Raw genomic sequence first — 21,298 nt, 5'->3', positions numbered from 1 at the left:
AGCCGTTGGCCTATTTTACCCAAATTCCAGTACACCAGCTCTCATCCCTGAAGCTGGTGGGTGACAGAGAGCTCGCCACCTGCAGTCGAGTCCTTACCTTCCAGATGCCATCATGCTCTTTTTAAGTTGGGCTCTCTGCCATCTGTTTGTTCGAGGGTCTTAATACTGCTGAGCATAAATGAAATCCCGGGGACTGAGATCCATCTGGTGAGTTTGCCATGCCAAAAATGTTTCTAGCTTTCATGAGACTTTATTAGGTGTAGGGACTCGTCCCAGATGTATACAAATCTAAGTGGATGCCATCTCCTGTACATTATGTCTTTGCAAATAAGAAAGTTATTCACAGCCCGGAATTTACAAAGTTTCAAGGGGAGTGATGGAGTAGAGATCTTGGTAGATGCTGATAGTGTTACCCTCAAATGTGGTCTGACTGGCATGGGAATTTACATCACAGCTGATGTTACCTCAGCTACAGAAAAAAGAGATTGCTCTTGATAAAAAGAGGAGTGTGTGAAGAAGTATGTATGAGTTGTATGCTAGTGTAGGTAGGTGTGTGGTAGTATGGGTGTCTTGTTGAAATGTATCTAAAACTTGAGAAACAATAATATGATGAATTGGATTTTAATGTTTATATGATTAAGAGAAAATAATGAACTAAAAAGAAAATTATATAGAAAATACGAAAAAAGCTTTTTTGATATACATATCAGAAAATCAATAAATTATTGAAAATAAAAAAGAAAATGTACCTGTCATATTTTGAAGGACTCTTCTATAAAATATTTGGAACAATGTCATAAGATAAATAATATTTAGGCCGTGGGGGAATTTTCTTCTGTTGTTCTGACTGGTGGTCCTAGCAGCTTGCATGAAGGACTCTTTTTGCTGAAAATAGTGGACATAACAGATGTGATAGGGTGGTGGTTGTGGAGCTGGCGGAAAGGCAGGTGAAGTCCTTTCACATGGCGAACAGTTGTTTGGCGTTGTTAAAGCATTTGGTGGATCTAAGTTTGTGGTGGTAGAAGCTGTCACAAGAACAAGGATCCAACTCCTCCACTTAATACGATGATGGGGAATTGTAACAGTGAGTAGGTAGGGCTCCACTGTTACACAAGTACTTAACAAGATGTGAGCTCTTACTGAAGGTTTAACATACTCTCTCGCCTCTCTCTGCCACCATATATGAGAGAAACTGCCTTTTGACCCCAATCAGATCTTAACAACACTTTTGGGGTTCTCAAATAACTCAGGACATCCCAGTTTGCTCGTAAACATTTAATATAACTGAGCCATGGGATTTGGAGTGCACCACGCAAGGACAAACAGTCAATAATCACTGCTTGATTTAGCTCTAGATCTGAATTGGACCATATCCTAACCCATCTTATCAAGGATGCTAGAGCTAGAAGGTCCGAGATGTAACCCATTCCAAGTTCTTCATGTACTATATATGAGGGGACTGCCTGGAGAACCACTAATAATCTTCTCAGAAATGCATTCTCTTCTATTTGCAAGGCTGTGTTGTCCTTATAACCACAAATGTCACACCCATAGCTTGCCATGGGGAAACATTTTGTTTGGTATACCTTAATCAGTGATTGCACCGGATGGCCCCCAGTCTCTTCACATAATCAAATATCTCTGCACCAATTCTTGCTAATGTGTACTTCTTGACCCTCATTTGGGGTGCCCACGACCTCTGGTCATCAAAATGAACCCCTAAACACGGGAAGGCGGGTACCCTGGTCAGTTCTATACTACTTCCAAAATATTTTTTTCTGATCTTTCTTCTTTGACCCTACCACCATGGTATGTGATTTAGTAAAATTCTTACTCCAGTCTTAACACTTCCATAAAATAAGAGTAAAGCAAGTGTTGTAGACCCGTTGGTGTTCTGACTATCAAGCACGTGTCATATTCACATATAAGTGTGTGAATTAGTTGTGAGCATGCTCTATGAATATCCTTGCAAGCTGCACATAAAATTGGACCCAAATTGTTAATATATATGGTGAATAAAAGTGGAGCTAAAATACATCCTTGTATAACCCCTCTGTGCACTTTACTGCTACAGACAAGCTGGTATCGAAGTTGTATCTCACTGATGCAGATAGGTCCAAATGAAGCTACTATAACAAAATGTACTTTACCTTTATCCACTCTCATCTTGATAAGCAGGGCCCAAAGTTTGGATCTGTTCACTCAGTCAAATGCTGACGTAAGATCCATGAAGGCCATAGACAATCAGCCCCACTTAGCTACTGTATATTTGCTAATGATCGGCTGTAAATGTATACATTGGTCAAGCGTCCTTTTCCCTGGTCTAAAAGCATATTGTAGATTTGAAATAAAAAATGTCTTTTCCAACCAGTGTGTCAGTTTTGAGAGGACCACCCTCTCCATAACTTTCACCGCTGTATCTATGAGCGGAATGGGTCGATAACATTTGGGCTCTGCTCTTGACCCCTTCTTGAAGACTAGAATAATAATAGATCTAGACCTTGAGGAAGCAGACCTTTTTTACAAGCAGCATTAAACGTTCGTCTAAGGATTTTGTTCCAAGTTGAAGGGTCCACTTCATATGCGTCCCCGGGAACACCATCTGGGCCTGCTACTTTGTTTCTAGACATCATTACATAGAATCTGCAAACTCCTTTTCCGTGAATGTCATAAGATCTTCAGAGTCCAAATTTTGTCCATCTATAGATACACTTCCATAGATGCTCTGGATATGCTTGGGCCATGGTTCTGGCATGATAATGCAATTAATCACGCTATTCCCCGACCCCGCAAAAATTGGCCTGTTCACTATTCCCCATATATTGACACTATTATTTAGTAACCCTGGTCTGGAAAAGATCATTCCAGACCTGATCTTTAATTGCTTGTTTACGGGCTACCACTGTAAGTTTGTATGCTATCCTACACCTCCTTATTTCAATCTTAGTGTTAGGATTTTGTTTTAGAGCTATTAACAATTTTATATGGGTCTTTGAGCATTTTTCATCAAACCATTTTTTCTCACCCAATTTGTTTCCCCTCAGTGGGGCGCCTAAGATTATTAGCAATCTGCCCACTTACTGGCACATGCATCAACGTAGGCTTTTGCGATTCCTTAATTGCGATTATTAAGGAATCGCAATTCAGGAATCGCAAAAGCCTATGAATGTAGGAATCGCGATAAAAATAGCGATTCCTACACATTCCTTAATTGCGACTTGCAAATTTCGAGTCGCAATTAAGGAATGCCGTCCCATTCATTCCTATGTGCCTCAAGGACCATAGGAATGAATTGGAGATTGCATGAGCAGTTTTCGAGTACCAGTAGGTACTCGCAAATTGCTCATGCAATTTCAAGAGTGCCAAAATGACAACCTGTTGCACCCCTGAAATTGATCTGTGCACATATGTTGCACACACACATGCCCTTCAGGCATGTGTGTGTGCAACATAAAACTTTGAAAAATGCACAAAAGTGCATTTTTCAAAGTTTTTGCAAATTAGCTTGAAGTTCAACTTCATGGTAATTTGCACCCCCTATTAGCAAAATCGCTAACTTTTTTACTTTAATGCATTGCATTTAAGGAATCTCAATTTGGGATTCCTTAAATGCAATTGCAATTTAAGTAATCGCAAATTAGAGATTCCCTAAATTGCGATTTTTGAATTTAAGATGATGCATCCCAAATGCAAAAATACCGGTCGCAAAGGGGCAGATTCTGAGAATCTGCCCGTTTGCGACTGGTTTTTGCTTTGATGCATGTGGGCCTTAGTCTCTTTAAGGCATACAAAACCTCTTCATAATGGGAGGCATCATCTAAACATGGACTAATATCTTGGGCGTTGTCAATATAGAGCTTATTCACAAATGATTCTGGCACCACCCTACTCCATTTTAGTCTGCGGACCTGATTCTTTGTGGGGTGATTTTAGTGTTCTCTATGCCAGTTATTGGATTGTCTGAATCACCCTGCTCTCATTTCATTTCTAATATTAATTGATTATAGTCACTAAAATGACTCCACTTAAGTGTCAGATGATTAACTTGGTAAAGCTGGGAGGCTGATATGATAACAACATCACTTATCGAGTTACAACCTCTCCCACTAAATGATGGAATAACTTCACACTCAGCATCCTGATCTATATGGCATAGATTGCTGGCTGATCTAATGTCCTCCAGCAAATCTCCTTGTATAGAGTGTTCTAAATGGACACTGGTAGTGCTTTGACAATAGAAATCATCGTAGGTGATACAGCCCAGTTGACATAAATGAACATTTAAGTCTCCCAAAATAATAATCGAATATGGTGCTGTCTGGTTTTTGTCACATTCCTGAAGCAAGGATGTAAACCGTAGCAGGTGTTCCAGAGTGGTCTCTCGCACAAATGAATTGTAAACATTTACAATCATCAAACTTGGGGCGTTGTTTAAAGTCCTTATCTTAACACCTTCAGCGCGGCGCGAATTTTCGCGCTGTGCTAAAGGTTCGAAAAACGGGCGTGGTCATAACGGAACGGTTCAGTCATCAGCACAGCCCAACCGACGCTGATGACGGAACCGTTCCGTCATGAGCGTCGAAGAGGTTATAAGACACCAGAGGGGTCTGACACTTTTTTGAACAGCTCCCTCAAAGGTAGGGCTCACTGCCGCTAATCCAGGTGTCTATATGTTCAATTTGAAACAATGTCAATACACCATAAGAAAAGGAAAGCCAGCCAAAGAAATGCATGAAAAAATGTGCGAAAGAGAAGGACACACCTCACGGTAGTAACACAAACGAGGGCTTCCTTTTCTTTCACACATTTTTTCACGCATTTCTTTGGCAGGTTTTTCTTTTCTTGTGGTGTATTGACATTGTTTCAAATTGAACATATAGACACCTGAATTAGTGGCAGTGAGCCCTACCTTTGAGGGAGCTCTTCAAAAAAGTGTCAGACCCCTCTGGTGTCTTATAAGATATGGGGTTTTGTTCAATATCAGTCAGGTCCTTTTCTGTCGATAGATTGCTGAGTGGGTGGCGGCCTGACTGTTTCTTTCCCCCTGATGTTCCTTCTGTGTTGAGAGCGTTGTTAAAAGTAACTGCACCACTAGTAGGTTACTAGAACCTGTCTCTATTAAGTGGGGTGTACATGAAATTCTAAGATAGGCTAAAGTTAGTGGACCCCCTTTTGCTCTCCCTGAGTTTGAGGGTATCGTTGCCTCAAAGAAAGGGGAAACCCCATCCATATAGAATGAGTTTTCAGTGTCCCACGTTTCTAGCATCGCCAAAATATGCTAGTCAGATATAAAGCTAAGCCAACTTCCGTCTTCTCTTTTGTTGTTTAACCCACAATGTTCCAACTGACTACTTTCAAGATAAGACCCTGTCTAGCAAAAGCCCATGTCAAGGAACTTCCCTTAACATGTACCCTGCTAGCCCTATTCCAATTGGGAGTTGCAGGTGTGGGGTTCAATCAGCCATTACTAATCCACTCTGGGGCTGGAACCCATTCTCGTACCCTCTCAGATCCTCTGGACCAACTCTCAGGTGGTAACCTCCTTTCCTTGGGTGGATGAAATTTTCAAGAGGGTACAAAAAGCCCAGATGCAGGACCCTAATCTCTGTAATCACTTTGTGTTGATGTAATCTGCTATTTAATAATAGTAACAAACTTAATATAATAAAATAAAAACACATATTTTATATAGTTATATACATATATATTATGTATTATATATATTATAATATATATATACATTTAATATATATGTATAATTGATATGATATTTATATTATCCATATATAATTAAAAAAAATGGGGTGCATCCAAGCTGCCTGGCCATGTTGTATCACTTTTTTTTAACTTTAATCTATGAAGCACAGCAGCTCTCAAGGCAACATTTAAAAAAAAACATTGACATTGTCAATAGATCTCACTTAGGCACAACCTATTGGCTTTGCCAATACTTGTTGTTATAGGTAATGTAAGACATCTTCTAGACAGGACCATATAAACGTTGCAAACATTTCAATAATATCCTTCCCACTTCTGCTCCTTGCATTAGGGTTGTAAATTTGAATGACTAGTTATTGCATACTTTTTATGCGTGTTTTGTGTATTTGTTCTTTGGAATGTAATTATGTAGTGAACGGACAAGATACATGTGTATTCTGATTTGATCTCCTTGCAACCTTAACAATGGCTTCTAGGCTTCAACAGCCTTTTTATTTAGAGACGTATATGGCTGCCTTCACTATGGTTGTATTCGGTGTCAAGTCAGTCTACTGAAAGGACCTCCTCTTGGCCTTCTACAGAAGATGTTCAACAAGCGGTAAAACACAGAATATTGCATCTGAATTACCACAACCTAAAGACTTTCCTTCCACAATCCCCTTTCCTCAAAATAAATTTCAATGGTTTCCATTCTGCTCTGAATGTATTTATCTATGTGATATTTGTATAGCATGAACGAACATAGCCAAAAGGCAGTGGAGCTCAAGGCAAGCATAACTCCAAAGTTGATTGAATAAGAAGTTGGGTTTGAGAATATGGCTGGACTGTTAACTATGTTGTATGATGCAGTGTTCCTGAAAGAGGTGTGATTTCAGCAGTTTTTTTCAAATTGGATGAGAGTTGGGTAGTTTTGATGGTCACAGGGATGCCATTCGAGATCCTGATTGTGTAAATGGAGAAGGTTTTATTCTTGTTTTAAACTATTTTGCACTTCTTAGTCTTTATTGTGATGGTGTCCTGGCTGCAGGTGTATGTTGAGGGTCCCTAGAGGTGGTTCACTTGTCAGCAGATAGACGGGTGTGTTGTTCATGATGGCTTTGTAGATAATGCAGCTGGTTTTAAATATTGTGTGGGCTGGCGTGGGGAGCCAGTGGAGTTCTGAAAAGGTAGGTGTGATTTAGTTATGTTTCTTGAGACCCTTCATTTGATATCTGCACCTGGTTACGATACCCTTCAGTGGGACTAGTCTGTTAGGCTGTGAGACACGGCATTATCACCATCCAGGTGCAAGAATACTAGGGCTTTAACAGCGTTTATGAGACATTTTCTGGGAGGAATGGTTTCCATTTTTTCTGTTGAGAGAACTAGTATCAGGCCATCTTGCTTTTCCTGGCAGTGTTTTCTTTGAAGAGGAATTCTGTGTCTGGTGTCCAAGGTTAATCTGAGTAACATGGCACTGTGTGAAAGTTGGGGTTCGAATCTGTCTTGGTGCATTCATGTGACTGAGCCAAGTCTGGTGCTCGGGTCTACTTTGCGCTATATAAAACTCTAAAAAATAAAAATAAAACTTTTAATTGGTGGTTGCTGGTTTTCAAGGAATTATGTCTTGGTAGAGTTGAACTTCAGGTAAGTGATGGACAGCCAGTTCTGGATGAAGTGCAGGCAGCGTATGAATATGTGGATGTTTGGAGTGGATTAGACCTTCATGTTTGATAGTTAATGTTAAAATTCTTTACGTTATTGATAATTCAACAATCTAGTTCATGGAACATTCACGCCAACATCAAAAAGAAGGGTCTTTGAATATAACCATTTATGAAAACTTTTTTACAGCACTCTCGTTTGTCCTGTGACAGACTTAATAAAATACCATTTCAGAGACAATCGTCTTGATGTTTAGTCTAACAAACATGGAGAAATGTGTGCTCACCATAACAGGAAGACAGCGGTCTTCAGTCTGCGGAGACGTGGTCTTCTGTCAATCAGTAACTGTCTCTCTCTAAACTAACCTTGAATACACACTGGGGCCAAAGCACTCCATGAATCTTAAATACTAATGCTACACTGTTTCTGAAGTGAAAAGTTACAAAATAATTTGTGGGTTTGGTAGAAAATACATGTAAAATGTTGCGTAGCTGATGTTTTATTAGTATTTTTACATGTCCTAAAATAGTCTTTTTTTTTTGTAGGTCTCTTTTTAAGCCTTTCGTTTTTGTGCCAAATATTGTGCCTTTGCTAAAAACCACATCACCCACCTTTGGTCCTGATGACCCAGTGAAAAAATCACCAAGATTTCAAACCAAGCCTGATCGAAGACACGAACTCTACATACAGCACGAGATTGTCATTGACATGATGGACAAATCTCAGGTATTGTGCATGTTGCAGATTGTGGAAAATTACATTAAAGGCCTTTTAAACCTATTCAGATAATATTACAGCTTTTATTCTGCTATTACTAATGAACTCCTAGTATGCCTCCCTTATCTTTTTTGTGCATCCTGTATTTTGGGGGACAGAGTTGAGGCGGAGGTACTGTTACCACACATTTTAGTTGTTTGTACATTTACAAATGGGTATGCTGCAGTTTGAACTAAACTTATCTTCCTGATGTTTTATCATAGGATGCAAGAAATGAGGAGAAGGAAGAGGCTTTTACAAACTATTGTATTGTAACTCGGAGTAACAATAGCAGGTGTAAATCACAGATGAAATTAGATGATTGTTAAGGGAATATTATTACTTTCTAACATATTGTTTCACCAGCCACTATAGCACCTAAAGCGCACCACTCTCAGTGCCTTTTATTTCTTCTGTGTATTAATCATGTGGCAACGTGATCGTCCTAGCTCACGTGGTTGGATTTGTGTCAGCAGTGTACATATCTCTTGCGTAAGATCCTATGATGTGCCCGCCCGTCTGCAGGAACTTCTTCTAGGCTTCCAGTTGTATTGTATCTTGCACATACGATCCCCACTGCACTCGTCTACCGCAAATGAAACATTATCACATAATGTCTATGATCATACTTCTTTTATAAATAACCAACGTAAGACAATCTATTGCAATCCAACTCAGTGTTCCACCTCCAACCTCCAAATCACCAACATCACTCAGCAAAACTCCCACGTTGTGTCACATTTCCCACTGAAATCATTCAATATTTAGAGCTTCAAAACCCATTCTTTGACTCATTCAGTCCTCATATCAATAAGCCACATGCTCCTGCCATCAGAGCTCTTTTCTGTCTGACCTCATTACTTAAACATTCCTTTACACCTGGCACCTACCTGACATGCTTGCTTCAAATCAGCAATTATTCAACCTTTTCTAAAGAATACCTTGTCTCCGTCCAACTATCACCTGATATTACCTGGCGGGTCTTGATGAAGGTGGTGTTCATCTGTACCGTATACCTCCGAAATGCGTTGACCAAGGCCATTTAGATCTTGCTATATGTAGTTGTCCAGAAGGGTCATAGAGACTGACTACAACTTTGTCTCATATTGTACAGAGATATGTGGTTGTGATTGAGGTATGAATGTAGTACAAGAGGTATAAATGTATGAGAGTTGGTTGGTATATGTGTGGTGTTTCTCTACCTGGGGGTATGATGCTGTAATATATAAAATTATCTCAAATTGCATAGATAAGTGTTTATGCTGAGAAATGGTATTTTGATATGTTTACATGATAAAATCTGTTATAAAATAATTTTGACAAAAGAAAGAAAACGAATAAACAAAGTTAAATTAATATAACTGTGTACATGTTCAGACTTTATCTGGTTCGACTTCCGTAGAGCCGCATCGGTAAAGACCGGGAGGAGCAGGCACCAGTGTCACGGCTATGCGAGGCCGACTGCCTCCGTGACTTCGACTTCCTGTGCTTACCTGATGTAGGCAAACGGTGTTTATGGGTAATGACTGCTCAACCTGCCCCGAGCAGGGGCCCCAGCACGGGAAGAAGATCAACGCCATTTGGACTCTGAACGGGATTACCGGGCTGACAGCAACTTCATCCAGCGTTCCCGGAAGGACTAGGGTTTCAGCCTTTTACAGGCATCTTACTCCTCGGACTAGTGATGCAGGCCCAAGCACCACATACAAATGGCATGCAGCTCCATCACCGACATCTGTCGCGTACAGGTCTTGCACGCCTTCAAGCCCGAAGGCATCGGCACACTGTTCCTGACACAAAAGGCATTGAAGGCCAAAGAACAGAAAGAGGAACCGCTTCACCTGGATCCACGTTCCAGCGCAGAAAAGAAGAAAACTGGGGGGGGGACTTATATGGCTCCACCAACATCATATCCATGGATGACATGAGGGGGGAGCCATGCAGAACCGTCCCCCGGTGCTCAGTGGTACTGCTGAAGATTCTCCGGATCCAGACTGGCGCCTGTGGGAAATTCTAAGTTAAGGAATCTGCGGTTAGATGGCTCTATCAGATGTTCACTTCATCCATTAGATGTGTAAAAGCTTTAAAGACTCCCCAGAATGATCTAGTGTAATACAGCTAATCTCACTCCACATAGTGAACCATTTGTCTTTAGAGGGCTTTGCAAAGACCGATTTTGACCAAATATTTTGTCCCACAACCCAATGTGGCTCATATTGGTAGGAGTGTTGTATATCATCTTAGGGCTCGGCCAAATAGCCAGCCAGAGGACCATCCACAATGGCTATATTTGATTGTTTGGTCGATGAAGCACCAGTGTTTCTCCGTTTCTCTCTAGGTACATTCTGGTATGACCAGAACAGTACCTTTTTGAAAGTATGCTCAGAAATTTGGGATGGCCTATCTTCCCATTCATATGTTGAAGGTCATCTGGTACTCCAGATAAATTATTGGTTACCATCTGTTGCTTTTTGAGGTTCAGAATGGGGACTGCTACAGAAATGAATTAAATACTATTGCATAGGGTGGTCATTTTGATATCTGCCCCTTAAGGCAGGTTCGGAGCTTTGAACATTGGGATGAAATTCAGCTAGACCATTTCAGAAGTGGACGAGGTGAGTTATATCTAGAGGCACATGATGGAACTAGATTCCCACTATAAAAGGAAATGGAAGCTCAGTTCCTCTTATTGATCTTTGGATATAGCCAAGTTAAAAGCTGTGGACATTTGGAAATAAGGCCTTTTCATATTTAGTCAATTTGTCGATGATGGAGGACAGAGAGTGTAATAGTTCGAGGAGCAATACTATAATGTTCTCTGCATACATCATCATTTAAAACATGTCTTTGCCAAACCTGACCTAATATATTCTCTTATTGCTTTGTGTGTGGTTGAATAATAGCTACATCATATGGGGAAGCAGGCATTACAATGCAATGCCTTTACAATACAATACAGTACAATTTATAGAGCGCACAGCTACCTTCATGGAGACATCCCGGCGCAAGAGGAAAAGATCACCCAGAGAGCAAAGCAGAAAAGAGAAATTTCGGGACTCGAACTCCCCGCATGCCATGCACTGTCTCATACGAGCGTCCCAATCCATGGGCGTGCCATATGCATAAATTACGGGAGGAGAGGCCGTCCTGCACTCACCTGAAATCGCCAGCCTCTGAAGAAGAAGGAAACTTTGAAATGCGTCAGGCTGCCGAAAATTCAGCTGTCTGATTTCACCAACTGACGTTTCCCTCCATACCAATAAAGGCTCATGCAAGCACAGTGATGTCTCGAGCGCTGCTTTACTGAGGGGCAACTTTTGAGCAGAATATATATATATATATATATATATATATATATATATATATGTATGTATATATATATATATGTATGTATATATATATATATATATATATATATATAAATATATATATATATATATAAAACACACGAGTTACCTCCTTTGGAAAAGCTCACATGCAGGTAGGTGCAATCTTCGTTTTTATTTTGCAGTTTAGCAGCACAGTGATAAAGAAACAGAGTCCAATTCAAATACAGCCTGACGCGTTTCATGCTCGGAGAGCATTTCCTCAGAGGCTTTTGAAAAAACACTGCGTGAAGCACATGAATTTGAAACCTGAACACCTCTCTGCAAACGCGCGTGGTGCAATGAGGGGGTGTGACCTCCGGCCGCAATCCTGTTTTGTTTTTTTAAGTTTGGGGCTTTGTAGCCCCCCTTCTTTTTCTAATTTTTTTTCAGCCCTGGGGACCCCATCCCCCAGGGCCTGCCCCCAATTTTTAATTTAAATAAAACAAAAATCGGGAAGGGGTCCGCGCTGCCCCCCCCTCCCAAGGCCATAATTTGCCCCGGGGACCACACCCCCTGGGGCATGGCCCATTTTTAAAAAAATAATTATTTTGGAGGGGTGCTACCTTGCCCCACTCCTGTGGCCCCGGGGAACCCATCCCCCGGGGCAGTTTATTTTGAATTTTTTTTTTTTGAGAGGAGGGCCGCGTGGCCCCCTCCCGGACCACTACTAGCCCCGGGGAACCCATCCCCGGGGCTGGCCCTCTTCGTTGGGGGCCGTGGAGGGTGCCCAATCCCCCCCACTGTCCCAGCCGGCTCCCCGCCTCCTGCGGGAGCCGGCATTGCTTTTCCATATGGGGAGCAGCTAACATGCTGTATATATAACTAACATGCTAAATATATATATATATATATATATATATATATATATATATATATATATATATGGATTTCACTTACGTTATATACTTATCTTGTGTTGTAAAGGCATGCATGGTAAAAGCATCTGCGTAGTTAAGGCTTGCGTTGTACAGGCATTGCGTGGTAATAGATGTTTGGTAAAGGCATGCATTGTAAATGCATGCGTTAAGTCAAGTCATACAAGCCATGATTAGAACAAAACAGAGGTGGCATAACAGTCTTGTCAGTCCTCTTTCTAATGTCAACACCTACCTACCATTCTTTCTGACCTCAGCAGCTGCCGGCAGGTAGCTTGCGTCACCCACATCTGGTATTGGGGACTCGCCTAACCACTCCAATATCACTCCAGAAACTCTCAGCTAATGCGTTCAAAACTCTTATTATGGCTAATGCGACCTAGATAAAGTGGTTTTGTGTTTGTGTGTATGAGACCATATTTATGACCTGGAATACCTTGATATTATTTTCTTCCTGTGTGCACATGATAAAGCCTCTCTGGCCAATGGCGGCTTTAGTGCAAGTGGCGCAACAATCCGTTTTGCTCTTGTACCCCACCCCTCGCACCTCTGGACCTCCTCCTCGGATTCCCTGACTACCACCGGGCAAAAGTACCCCTTATCTCTCCATAGCCACTCTCTCACACATACATTTCATGTTTTTTAAAGCGCTAGTAAAGGCTGGCTTTACTAATAAGAATGTATATCTACCCAAATGAAAGGTTTTTCTTTTTTTTAGAAACTTTAGGAATAGATCATGAAAGACGGGGGGAAAACCTCGTCCTACCATTTTATGCAGCTTGTTTGCAGCTCTTTGATTACAGTTCCTAACAGTCACTGTTGTATATTACGGTTATATCTTATGTATATTACGGTTATATCTTATGTACTGTAGTAACAAAAGGATCTCTGTGAGGAAAGCAGTAATCCACTCAGCTATCTATGCAATTTGTGATTTGCATTGTGGGTAGTCTTTGCAGTAGGCATATTCACTAGTGCTACTTTATGCCACTAAACAACTCGGATCTCTCCCTCCAACATGGACATTAATCACAAGTTATCTTGACATTTTATTGCTGCCTGGAACCTGGATGCACAAGGACCTCTGCAGAGGGTGCTTTGAAAACGTATGTTGTTGCTAAGGACAGTGCCCCATGAGGTCAGCATCCAGTGCAGCCGCACCGCCCTAAAGCCAGCCCTGTTGTCAACTCGTTGAGGCATCAGGGGTTTAAGTGGGGTGGTAACATGCCTGTAAAGATTTGAATGCCCAGACTAAAAAGCAAGATAGGTCTTTAGGAGTTACAAAGAGTCGAGTCTTTCCCTAGGCTCGAGATTATTGAAGTGGTGCTTTACTGCATGGTGCTGGTGCACTGCCCTTTGCTACCAACTAGTTGAGAGGTCACTGAGGATCTGGGCCAAAGCTCTTCTTAATTCCTTAGAGAGGAGTGCAGGAAATCCGCCAGCACCCGAGGCCTATGCTAATTTTAGTTTAGAGATATCTTCGATTAGCTCAGTAGTTGCTGTAGGTTCTACCCGAGACTCTTCTCGGGCGGTAGTGTTAGTAATTTTGGAGAGTCTAAATAAGCGTTTATTTTCTATTTCTTGTAAGCTGACACCTTTCAAATGGGTAATTAACTTGAGATTCTCTCTTCCAAACTGTAATAATACTATAAAGCAATGGCTGAATACCAAATTACATTCAGAAATTCCCGACATTGTGTCTTACATTTTGCATTCATGAGTCTTTTTTGAGTTCCACCAAGAAATTGCTAGTATCCACCATGCTTGAGCATCCTCGTTGATCCTGCAGTGTATGGGATGGTAATGTCTTGTCCCTCCCCATCCTTCTGATCGCAATGCGGAGTCTGCGTTAGGGTTTCCTTACTTGGGGCTTCGAGGCCCCCACATTAGCTCAGCCCAATGCTATATTTGAGGTGAGGGAGTTGATTTGGGATTGCTGAGTCGTCCCGTTTCAGGCTTTTCTCTTTGCAAATTATTTAAACCACCATTAACCAAGGGAGTAGGTTCTTTTTTCGTTGAAGGCTTTTCCTTGGTCGGAGTAAGAGCTGGGGAGAGAAAAAAAACAATATGACAGTTGTGCCCGGTGCCAGGCTACAAACTGTACGCACTCAGTTTTTACATTTTTTTTTTTTATTGAGAGCCTTATCATGCATCAGTCACACTAACTGAACAACTCTATACAAGTTTAGGGATGGTGCGGCGGATGAAAAGGCTCCTCCCACAAGCATATTATGAAAGAATGAGGCCAGCCACTGTATTTTAAGACACCAGTTGTGTGCTGTCCCACTATGCCAATTTTAGCAGATCAGGACTGAGGTGCATTGTTGTCTAGGGTCCCAGTGCTGCCTCAAACCCAACCCCTACTGTTGTATTCAGTATATTGGTGTTTGCTATGTATCTTATTGTATTTCTTTCAGGATCCTTTCCCTCCTTTTGTCCCTGGTCTCATTTCCCCCATCCCACGTGTCCTTCCAGCTCATTAATCTCTTTGTTCCTTAGGATTCCACGTGTGCCTGACGTGAGAGGCCCTCCTGACAAGGTCTTGGTGATGACTATACTGACCATAAACCTTAGAACTAACGCACTAGCTTGTGCTCCTCCTTCCTTCACAACACCTTCCCATCGTATTTCATGTTGGGGAGGATTGAGTGTAGGCTTGTCTGAATCTGTCCGAAATTTCTATTAAAAATACTTTGAACAAGCATGTATAAAGTCAGTGATTTTGGAGAGGTATAACATTCAATTTGCCAGTTAGGCAGCTCAACTACACAAATGTACTATCCGCAACATCTGTGCACCATACTTACTGTTGCACACTGCTTTCTTTGTGATGGATGCAGAAAGTGAATCCTGCAGTGCATTACAAAAGGCAGCTTACTCATGCAGTTGTTTGCCCCTAGTGGTAACAGAAACTGTATTCTAACCTTTGATTTAGGATACATCCTGTGTGCTACTCAGTCTAGAAAATGTATGTGTGAAGTGATTGCTGTGAGGTGAGATGAAACTATGGGCAGTTGAAGAAATGGAATTTGAGTGGTATAGTCTTTACTCTTGACGAGTAAGGACTAAACCACTCTTCTTCCTACATAGTTTATACATCCTGCCCTTGGGGGAGGCACAATAAAGAAGTATCATAAGGAGTTGGATTCCTGTCTCATGCCTATAATTGGGTCAACATTTAAGCACTTGCAATAAGATTTTGAATGATACTGAGTATTGAAGACTGAAAACAGTGCTCATGTAGCCGCCAGTCGGTAACCTCATCAGATGGCCTAAGATGAGTGGTCTTAGCGGAAGACTGTCCTGCCTGAGGAGACCGTAGCCCTAGGCTGTTGATTTAGAGACATGTGGAGAAAAGTAGTGCCTTCTAAACAGAGGGGCGACAGGAGAGAGACCGCAGTATTCTGCAGGGCCCAAAGACCGCTGTCCTTAGTTAGAACTGCCTGCTGTAAAGAACCTATAACGTGCTAGAGCTTACACTAGCTTGTAGGGGAAATGGACTTGCTAAAATGTCCTGTGCTTGATGAAATTACACTCTGTAAGGATAGGAGCAGGCACTGCTGTTGGTTTACCCCAATATTATTGCGGTAACACCCGGTAAATCCCTTTAGCCCCAAGCTAAAATGTGCAATTTTCGGGAAAAAAAGAGTACGGGCAGGCCTTGCTCACTCCTCCTCTAGCTTATGTTCTGTAAAACTGGGAGTGTTGAGTCGGACACCCTGGCAGCGGATGATAAAGAGGAGCCCTGCTCTTGAATCTCTAATCATTAAACATACACATAGTGGTTGGTATCTCACAATAATATGATTATTTATTATGCAATACTTGCTTACTTTAAGAATGTATTAGAATGATGCCAGTTGTTATAAATCAATCAATCAATGACACTTGTAAAGCGCGCTACATACCCGTAGGGTCTCAAGGCGCTGGGGGGGGGGGGGGTGCCGCTACTGCTCGAACAGCCAGGTCTTCAGCTTCCTCCTGAAGGAGAGGTGGTCTTGGGTCAGGCGCAGGTCGGTCGGGAGGGAGTTCCAGGTCTTGGCAGCCAGGTAGGAGAAGGACCTTCCTCCTGTAGTCGCTCTTCGGATGCGGGGGACGGCGGCGAGGGCGTGGTTGGCTGATCGAAGGTGGCGTTTGGGAGCGTAGAAGTTGACTCGGCTGTTGAGGTAGCTCGGGCCTTGGTCGTGTAGGGCTTTGTGTGCGTGGGTGAGGAGGCGGAAGGTGATTCTTTTGCTGACGGGGAGACAGTGAAGGTCTCTGAGATGTCCGGAGATGTGACTGGTTCGTGGGATGTCGAGGATGAGTCTGGCTGAGGCGTTCTGGATCCGCTGGAGTCTCTTCTGGAGCTTGGCGGTGGTACCGGCGTAGAGGGCGTTGCCGTAGTCCAGTCGGCTGGTGACGAGGGCCTGGGTGACGGTCCTCCTGGTCTCGGTGGGGATCCACCAGAAGATCTTCCGTAGCATGCGTAGGGTGTTGAAGCACGCCGAGGAGACGTTGTTGACTTGCCTGGTCATGGAGAGGGAGGAGTCCAGGATGAAGCCCAGGTTGCGTGCATGGTCTGTTGGTTTGGGTGCGGAGCCCAGGGCGGGAGGCCACCAGGAGTCGTCCCAGGCGGAGGGTGAGGGTCCCAGGATGAGGACCTCCGTCTTGTCCGAGTTCAGTTTTAGGCGGCTGGTCGTCATCCACTCGGCTACCTCCTTCATCCCTTCGTGCAGGTTGGCTCTGGCGGCGGCGGGGTCGTTGGTCAGGGAGAGGATCAGCTGGGTGTCGTCGGCGTAGGAGATTATGCTGAGGTTGTGTTTGCGTACGATGGCCGCGAGGGGGCTCATGTAGACGTTGAAGAGGGTGGGGCTCAGAGATGATCCTTGAGGGACGCCGCAGATGACTTCGGAGGCCTCTGACTTGTACGGTGGTAGGTGGACTCTCTGTGTTCTTCCGTCGAGGAAGGAGATGATCCATTCCAGCGCCTTGTCCTGGATTCCGATGTTGCTGAGGCGCCGTACTAGGGTGCGGTGGCAGACCGTGTCGAATGCCGCGGAGAGGTCTAGGAGGATGAGGGCCGCTGTTTCTCCATTGTCCATCAGGGCTCGGATGTCATCGGTGGCGGCGATGAGGGCGGTCTCGGTGCTGTGGTTGGCTCGGAAGCCGGACTGTGAGGGGTCGAGGGATCCGTTCGTCTCGAGGAAGGCGGCCATCTGCTTGTTGACGGTCTTCTCGATGACTTTGGCTGGAAACGGGAGGAGCGAGATGGGGCGGTAGTTCTTGAGGTCGGTGGGGTCCGCTGTTGGTTTCTTGAGTAGAGCGCTGAGTTCGGCGTGTTTCCAGCTCTCAGGGAAGATGGTGGTGTCGAAGGATGTGTTGATGATGTCTCGCAGATGGGGTGCGATGACAGCGTCAGCCTTGTTGAAGACGTGGTGAGGGCAGGGGTCGGTCGGAGATCCGGAGTGGATGGAGTTCATCGTGCGGATGGTGTCTTCGGTGCTGATCGGGGTCCAGGCGTGGAGGGTGGTGGTGGGGGGTGGTTGTTTGGTCATGGTGTGCGTTGGTTGGTTGTTGAAGCTGTTGTGTATGTCCGCGATCTTGTTGTGGAAGTATGAGGCGAGGGAGTTGCAGAGGTCTTGCGATGGGGTGATGTCGTTGTTTCCTGCGCTGGGGTTGGAGAGCTCTTTCACGATGTTGAAGAGTTCCTTGCTGTTGTGTGCGTTGTTGTCCAGCCTGTCCTTGAATGCTGTTTTCTTGGCGGCGCGGATCAGCTGGTGGTGTTTCCGGGTGGCAAGCTTGAAGGAGGTCCTGTTGTCCGGTGTCGGATCCCTTCTCCAGACTTTCTCGAGGGCTCGGCAGTTCTTCTTGGAGCTCTTGAGTTCGTCGGTGATCCGCAGATAGTATGAAAAATTAGAGCAAAAGTCAGGAAAGCCCCAGTCATATTTCATCACACATCCCTAACCTATCAGTCTTCTCTACCCAATGCATGCATAATGGTTTCACCCATCCAACCTAAGTGGCAGTATTAACTCACTCACAACACTTTATTATGCCACGTCCTGTATAGTTTCCCCGCATATCCTACATTGTCATCAGATCAGCAGTCTGAGCCTGGGCGGAGTTCTGCGAAGTGACCAAAAAACCCTGCCGCTCTACGTGGAGTTCCACAAGTGGCGGAGTCTGCTTGGTAATGACTGTTTGCATTGATTTTCAGCGCCGGGTGTTTGTCCTGCACTGGAAAATCAACGCGAACGGCATTGTGTGTAGTGCAAGAGGGATCTGCTTCTTTTTTGATTGAGTAGATTTTCTACCCGAGAGGCAACTTTCTCAACGCAAACAGAATGTTTCTCATCGCGAGCAGTTGTGAGCGCCCACATTGAGAAATATGACCGCCTGCTTTGAGAAATCTCACCGGGAGGTGGATTTTTCTCGCTCCCGATCGCCAACCTGCCGTTCGGGAGCACGAGCGAGCAAAATCTCGCCGGTAGGTGGATTGCTCACGCTCGCAAACTTGATGTTGGGTAATGCAAACAAGGAAAGCGGAGCGGGGTTTTTCAGTACCCCGCGGAGCGCAGGAAACTCCCTGAACTCCGTGAGCGTAGCAGACTTCACCACCTGGGCTTAATTTCAGCCCTTCAGCTTCTCCCGTCAACAACCAGACTCTGTCTAATGTTAAATGTGGTCACGTGTACATGCAGTCAGGTCTTACATATAACATTCATTATCATCATATGAAAACTTTGCCACGCCAGACACTGCGGTAGTAATAAAGTGCAGTTTGTGCAGGCAGACGACAGCAAGGACATGAAAGGAAGCAGACAGCTTGGATTGAGCTTATGGCTGATCTGTATTCTATCTGGTTGCACAAGTGCTGCCTATATGCTGCGCTGCCAAATTTTGACCTGTCAGCCGATTTATTTTTCGGTCTCGCCTAGCGTTGCAGCGCGCATGCGCTGCTCGCTCGGCGAGGGCTATTTATTGTAATCGAGGAGATTTCAGAAGGGGACTTGAAGCCCCGCCCATCATTTTCATTGGGTCGCTTCATTGTTTATGATAAACCCTGGCTTCCCATTGAAAAGGATGCTTATTGGTTACCGCCCTGTCTCCCTTTTGGACGGCCCATTCGGACTGGATCGTTAGCTTCACGGCTGTCGTGAGGGCATTTCTTATCTTTATGATGTGCAATATAGCAGGGCAATAAAAGCAGTCTTTGCCAGAGATGCGTGTCCGAGCAAAGCCCTTTTACGACGCATTCAAAGAACAGAAGGTACGACTTGCCCAGCCCAGCGTCTGTTCCTTTTCCTTCCTCTCACACGGGGACCATTAAGAGAAGGCCAGAACGAGGTTCTACGTTTTTCACGTGTAACAGGAGACCGAGATTATTAGCGCTTGTACATGTTGCACGAGCACCAATAAGGGGAGACTGCGTCTTTCACTGGGATCAGGAAAGAGGGTAGATCTTGCACAAGGACTGGGAAAGAGAGCCTACATCTTGCATGACAACTGGTAAAGGGACTATGCCTTGCACTGACATCAGTAAAGCGGAGAGTGGTCATTCACACGGGCCATAAAAGAAGGACGACCCCTCGTACAAGGAGCTGGAAAGACGGGCCACGTCTTACATAACATACAAGGGGAAGGGACGCATTGACCGGAAGGACTTGCCTCGAGCCCTCTCCGCAGAAATCACCCATCTGCTCCAAGTCCACCCATAGCCGCCCCAACACGTAGTCATAGCATCGTTTTACTTTTAAAGTCCTACTGCACTATTCTGGAAGCAACACGTGCACACAGCGGCCCTTTAAAGACCCTCCCCCATGCACCCCCTACCTCTCTCCAGCTGAACAGCAGGAGACGCGACACCCCGCAGGTGGCATCCATTCACTATCACACCATCTCTTTTCCATGACTAGCCTCCAGCCCCGCCTCCCCCGAAGGAGCCTCTGCCTCAGCTGCCATTCCCTCCATTCTGTTCCCCTTTGCACCCTTTCCCAAAAGCAAGCACCTCCTCTTCGCAAGTCCCGCGTGAAGCACATTTTCTGCATCGAGCATTAAGCTGCCCCTCCCCATCCGCCGTGAATTCAAGCCCCCTTTATATACAATCGTATCTCTCTCAGTAGCAACACCTGTTGCTGTTCAAGAGACATGCAACACCTGTTGCTGTTCAAGAGACATGCCCTCTGGAAGTGCCCCCTTCCTGCCAGCCTCGGCACTGTGAGCACATCCACACTGATCTTCATTCTTGTCCTCACCCAGCCCCACCCCCTGCTCAGGAACGGGTACCAGTTGTACACCTGAAAGGTGCCTTCTTCCAGTCCACACCCCTCGTGCAGAACTGACAACCTGTAGCAGGACCTCCCCCCACCCACCCACACACACACACACACACGTATCACCAATACCGCCTCCTCTGGAGCTTCCCACCCAGCAGAGCCAAGAAACAGCCAAGGTGCCCCCGCCCCCCTCCTCAAGAGCTGAGAAAGGAACAGCTGAGGTGCCCCCCACACTTATACCTGCACAGCCCCTTGCAGAACCAAGTAACAGCCGAGGTGCCCCCCCACTTATATCATGCCCCCTGCAGAAACAAGGAATTTCCGAGGTGTGCCCACCCCCACACCTATAACAGCACTGACTCCCCCCCCGCAGAACAAAGGAACTGTCGACCCCCCCCATCCCCCACTCACCACAGCCCCCCTCTCGCAGAACCAAGGAACCCTCCTCTCGTTTATCACCAGGCCCCCTGTCACCCCCACCCCTGCAGGACCAAGGGTTTGCATTGGATCAGAGAAGCCCACCGCCCAGAAGAGCTGCACACCTGCCGGTGCAGTACTGCTGCTCTCCACTCCCACCCTCCTGGAGCGCCCCGTGCTTACCCCGCTCGCCTACAGGGGCAGAGGCAGTTTCCAAGCAGGTGAATTTGCCCCCAACCAATAAACCATCAACCTTTGCTTAAAA

The 21,298-nt window shown here is 44.7% G+C and overlaps 1 protein-coding gene across 1 annotated transcript in view; it reads left to right on the top strand.

Annotated features, from left to right (window-relative positions):
- Window positions 1-21,298, top strand: part of SCRN3 (secernin 3) — a 150,415-nt gene that overhangs the window by 125,711 nt on the left and 3,406 nt on the right. Inside the window, exon 7 of the mRNA XM_078681544.1 lies at window positions 7,908-8,088. Coding sequence (XP_078537670.1) covers window positions 7,908-8,088 — 181 coding nt within the window. The remainder of the gene's footprint in view (window positions 1-7,907; window positions 8,089-21,298) is intronic.

This window comes from Lissotriton helveticus, chromosome 3_1, assembly GCF_964261635.1.
Source record: "Lissotriton helveticus chromosome 3_1, aLisHel1.1, whole genome shotgun sequence".
Lineage (NCBI taxonomy): Eukaryota > Metazoa > Chordata > Amphibia > Caudata > Salamandridae > Lissotriton > Lissotriton helveticus.
Note: the sequence above shows the minus strand (reverse complement) of the source record. Positions and strands in the feature narration are given on the sequence as shown.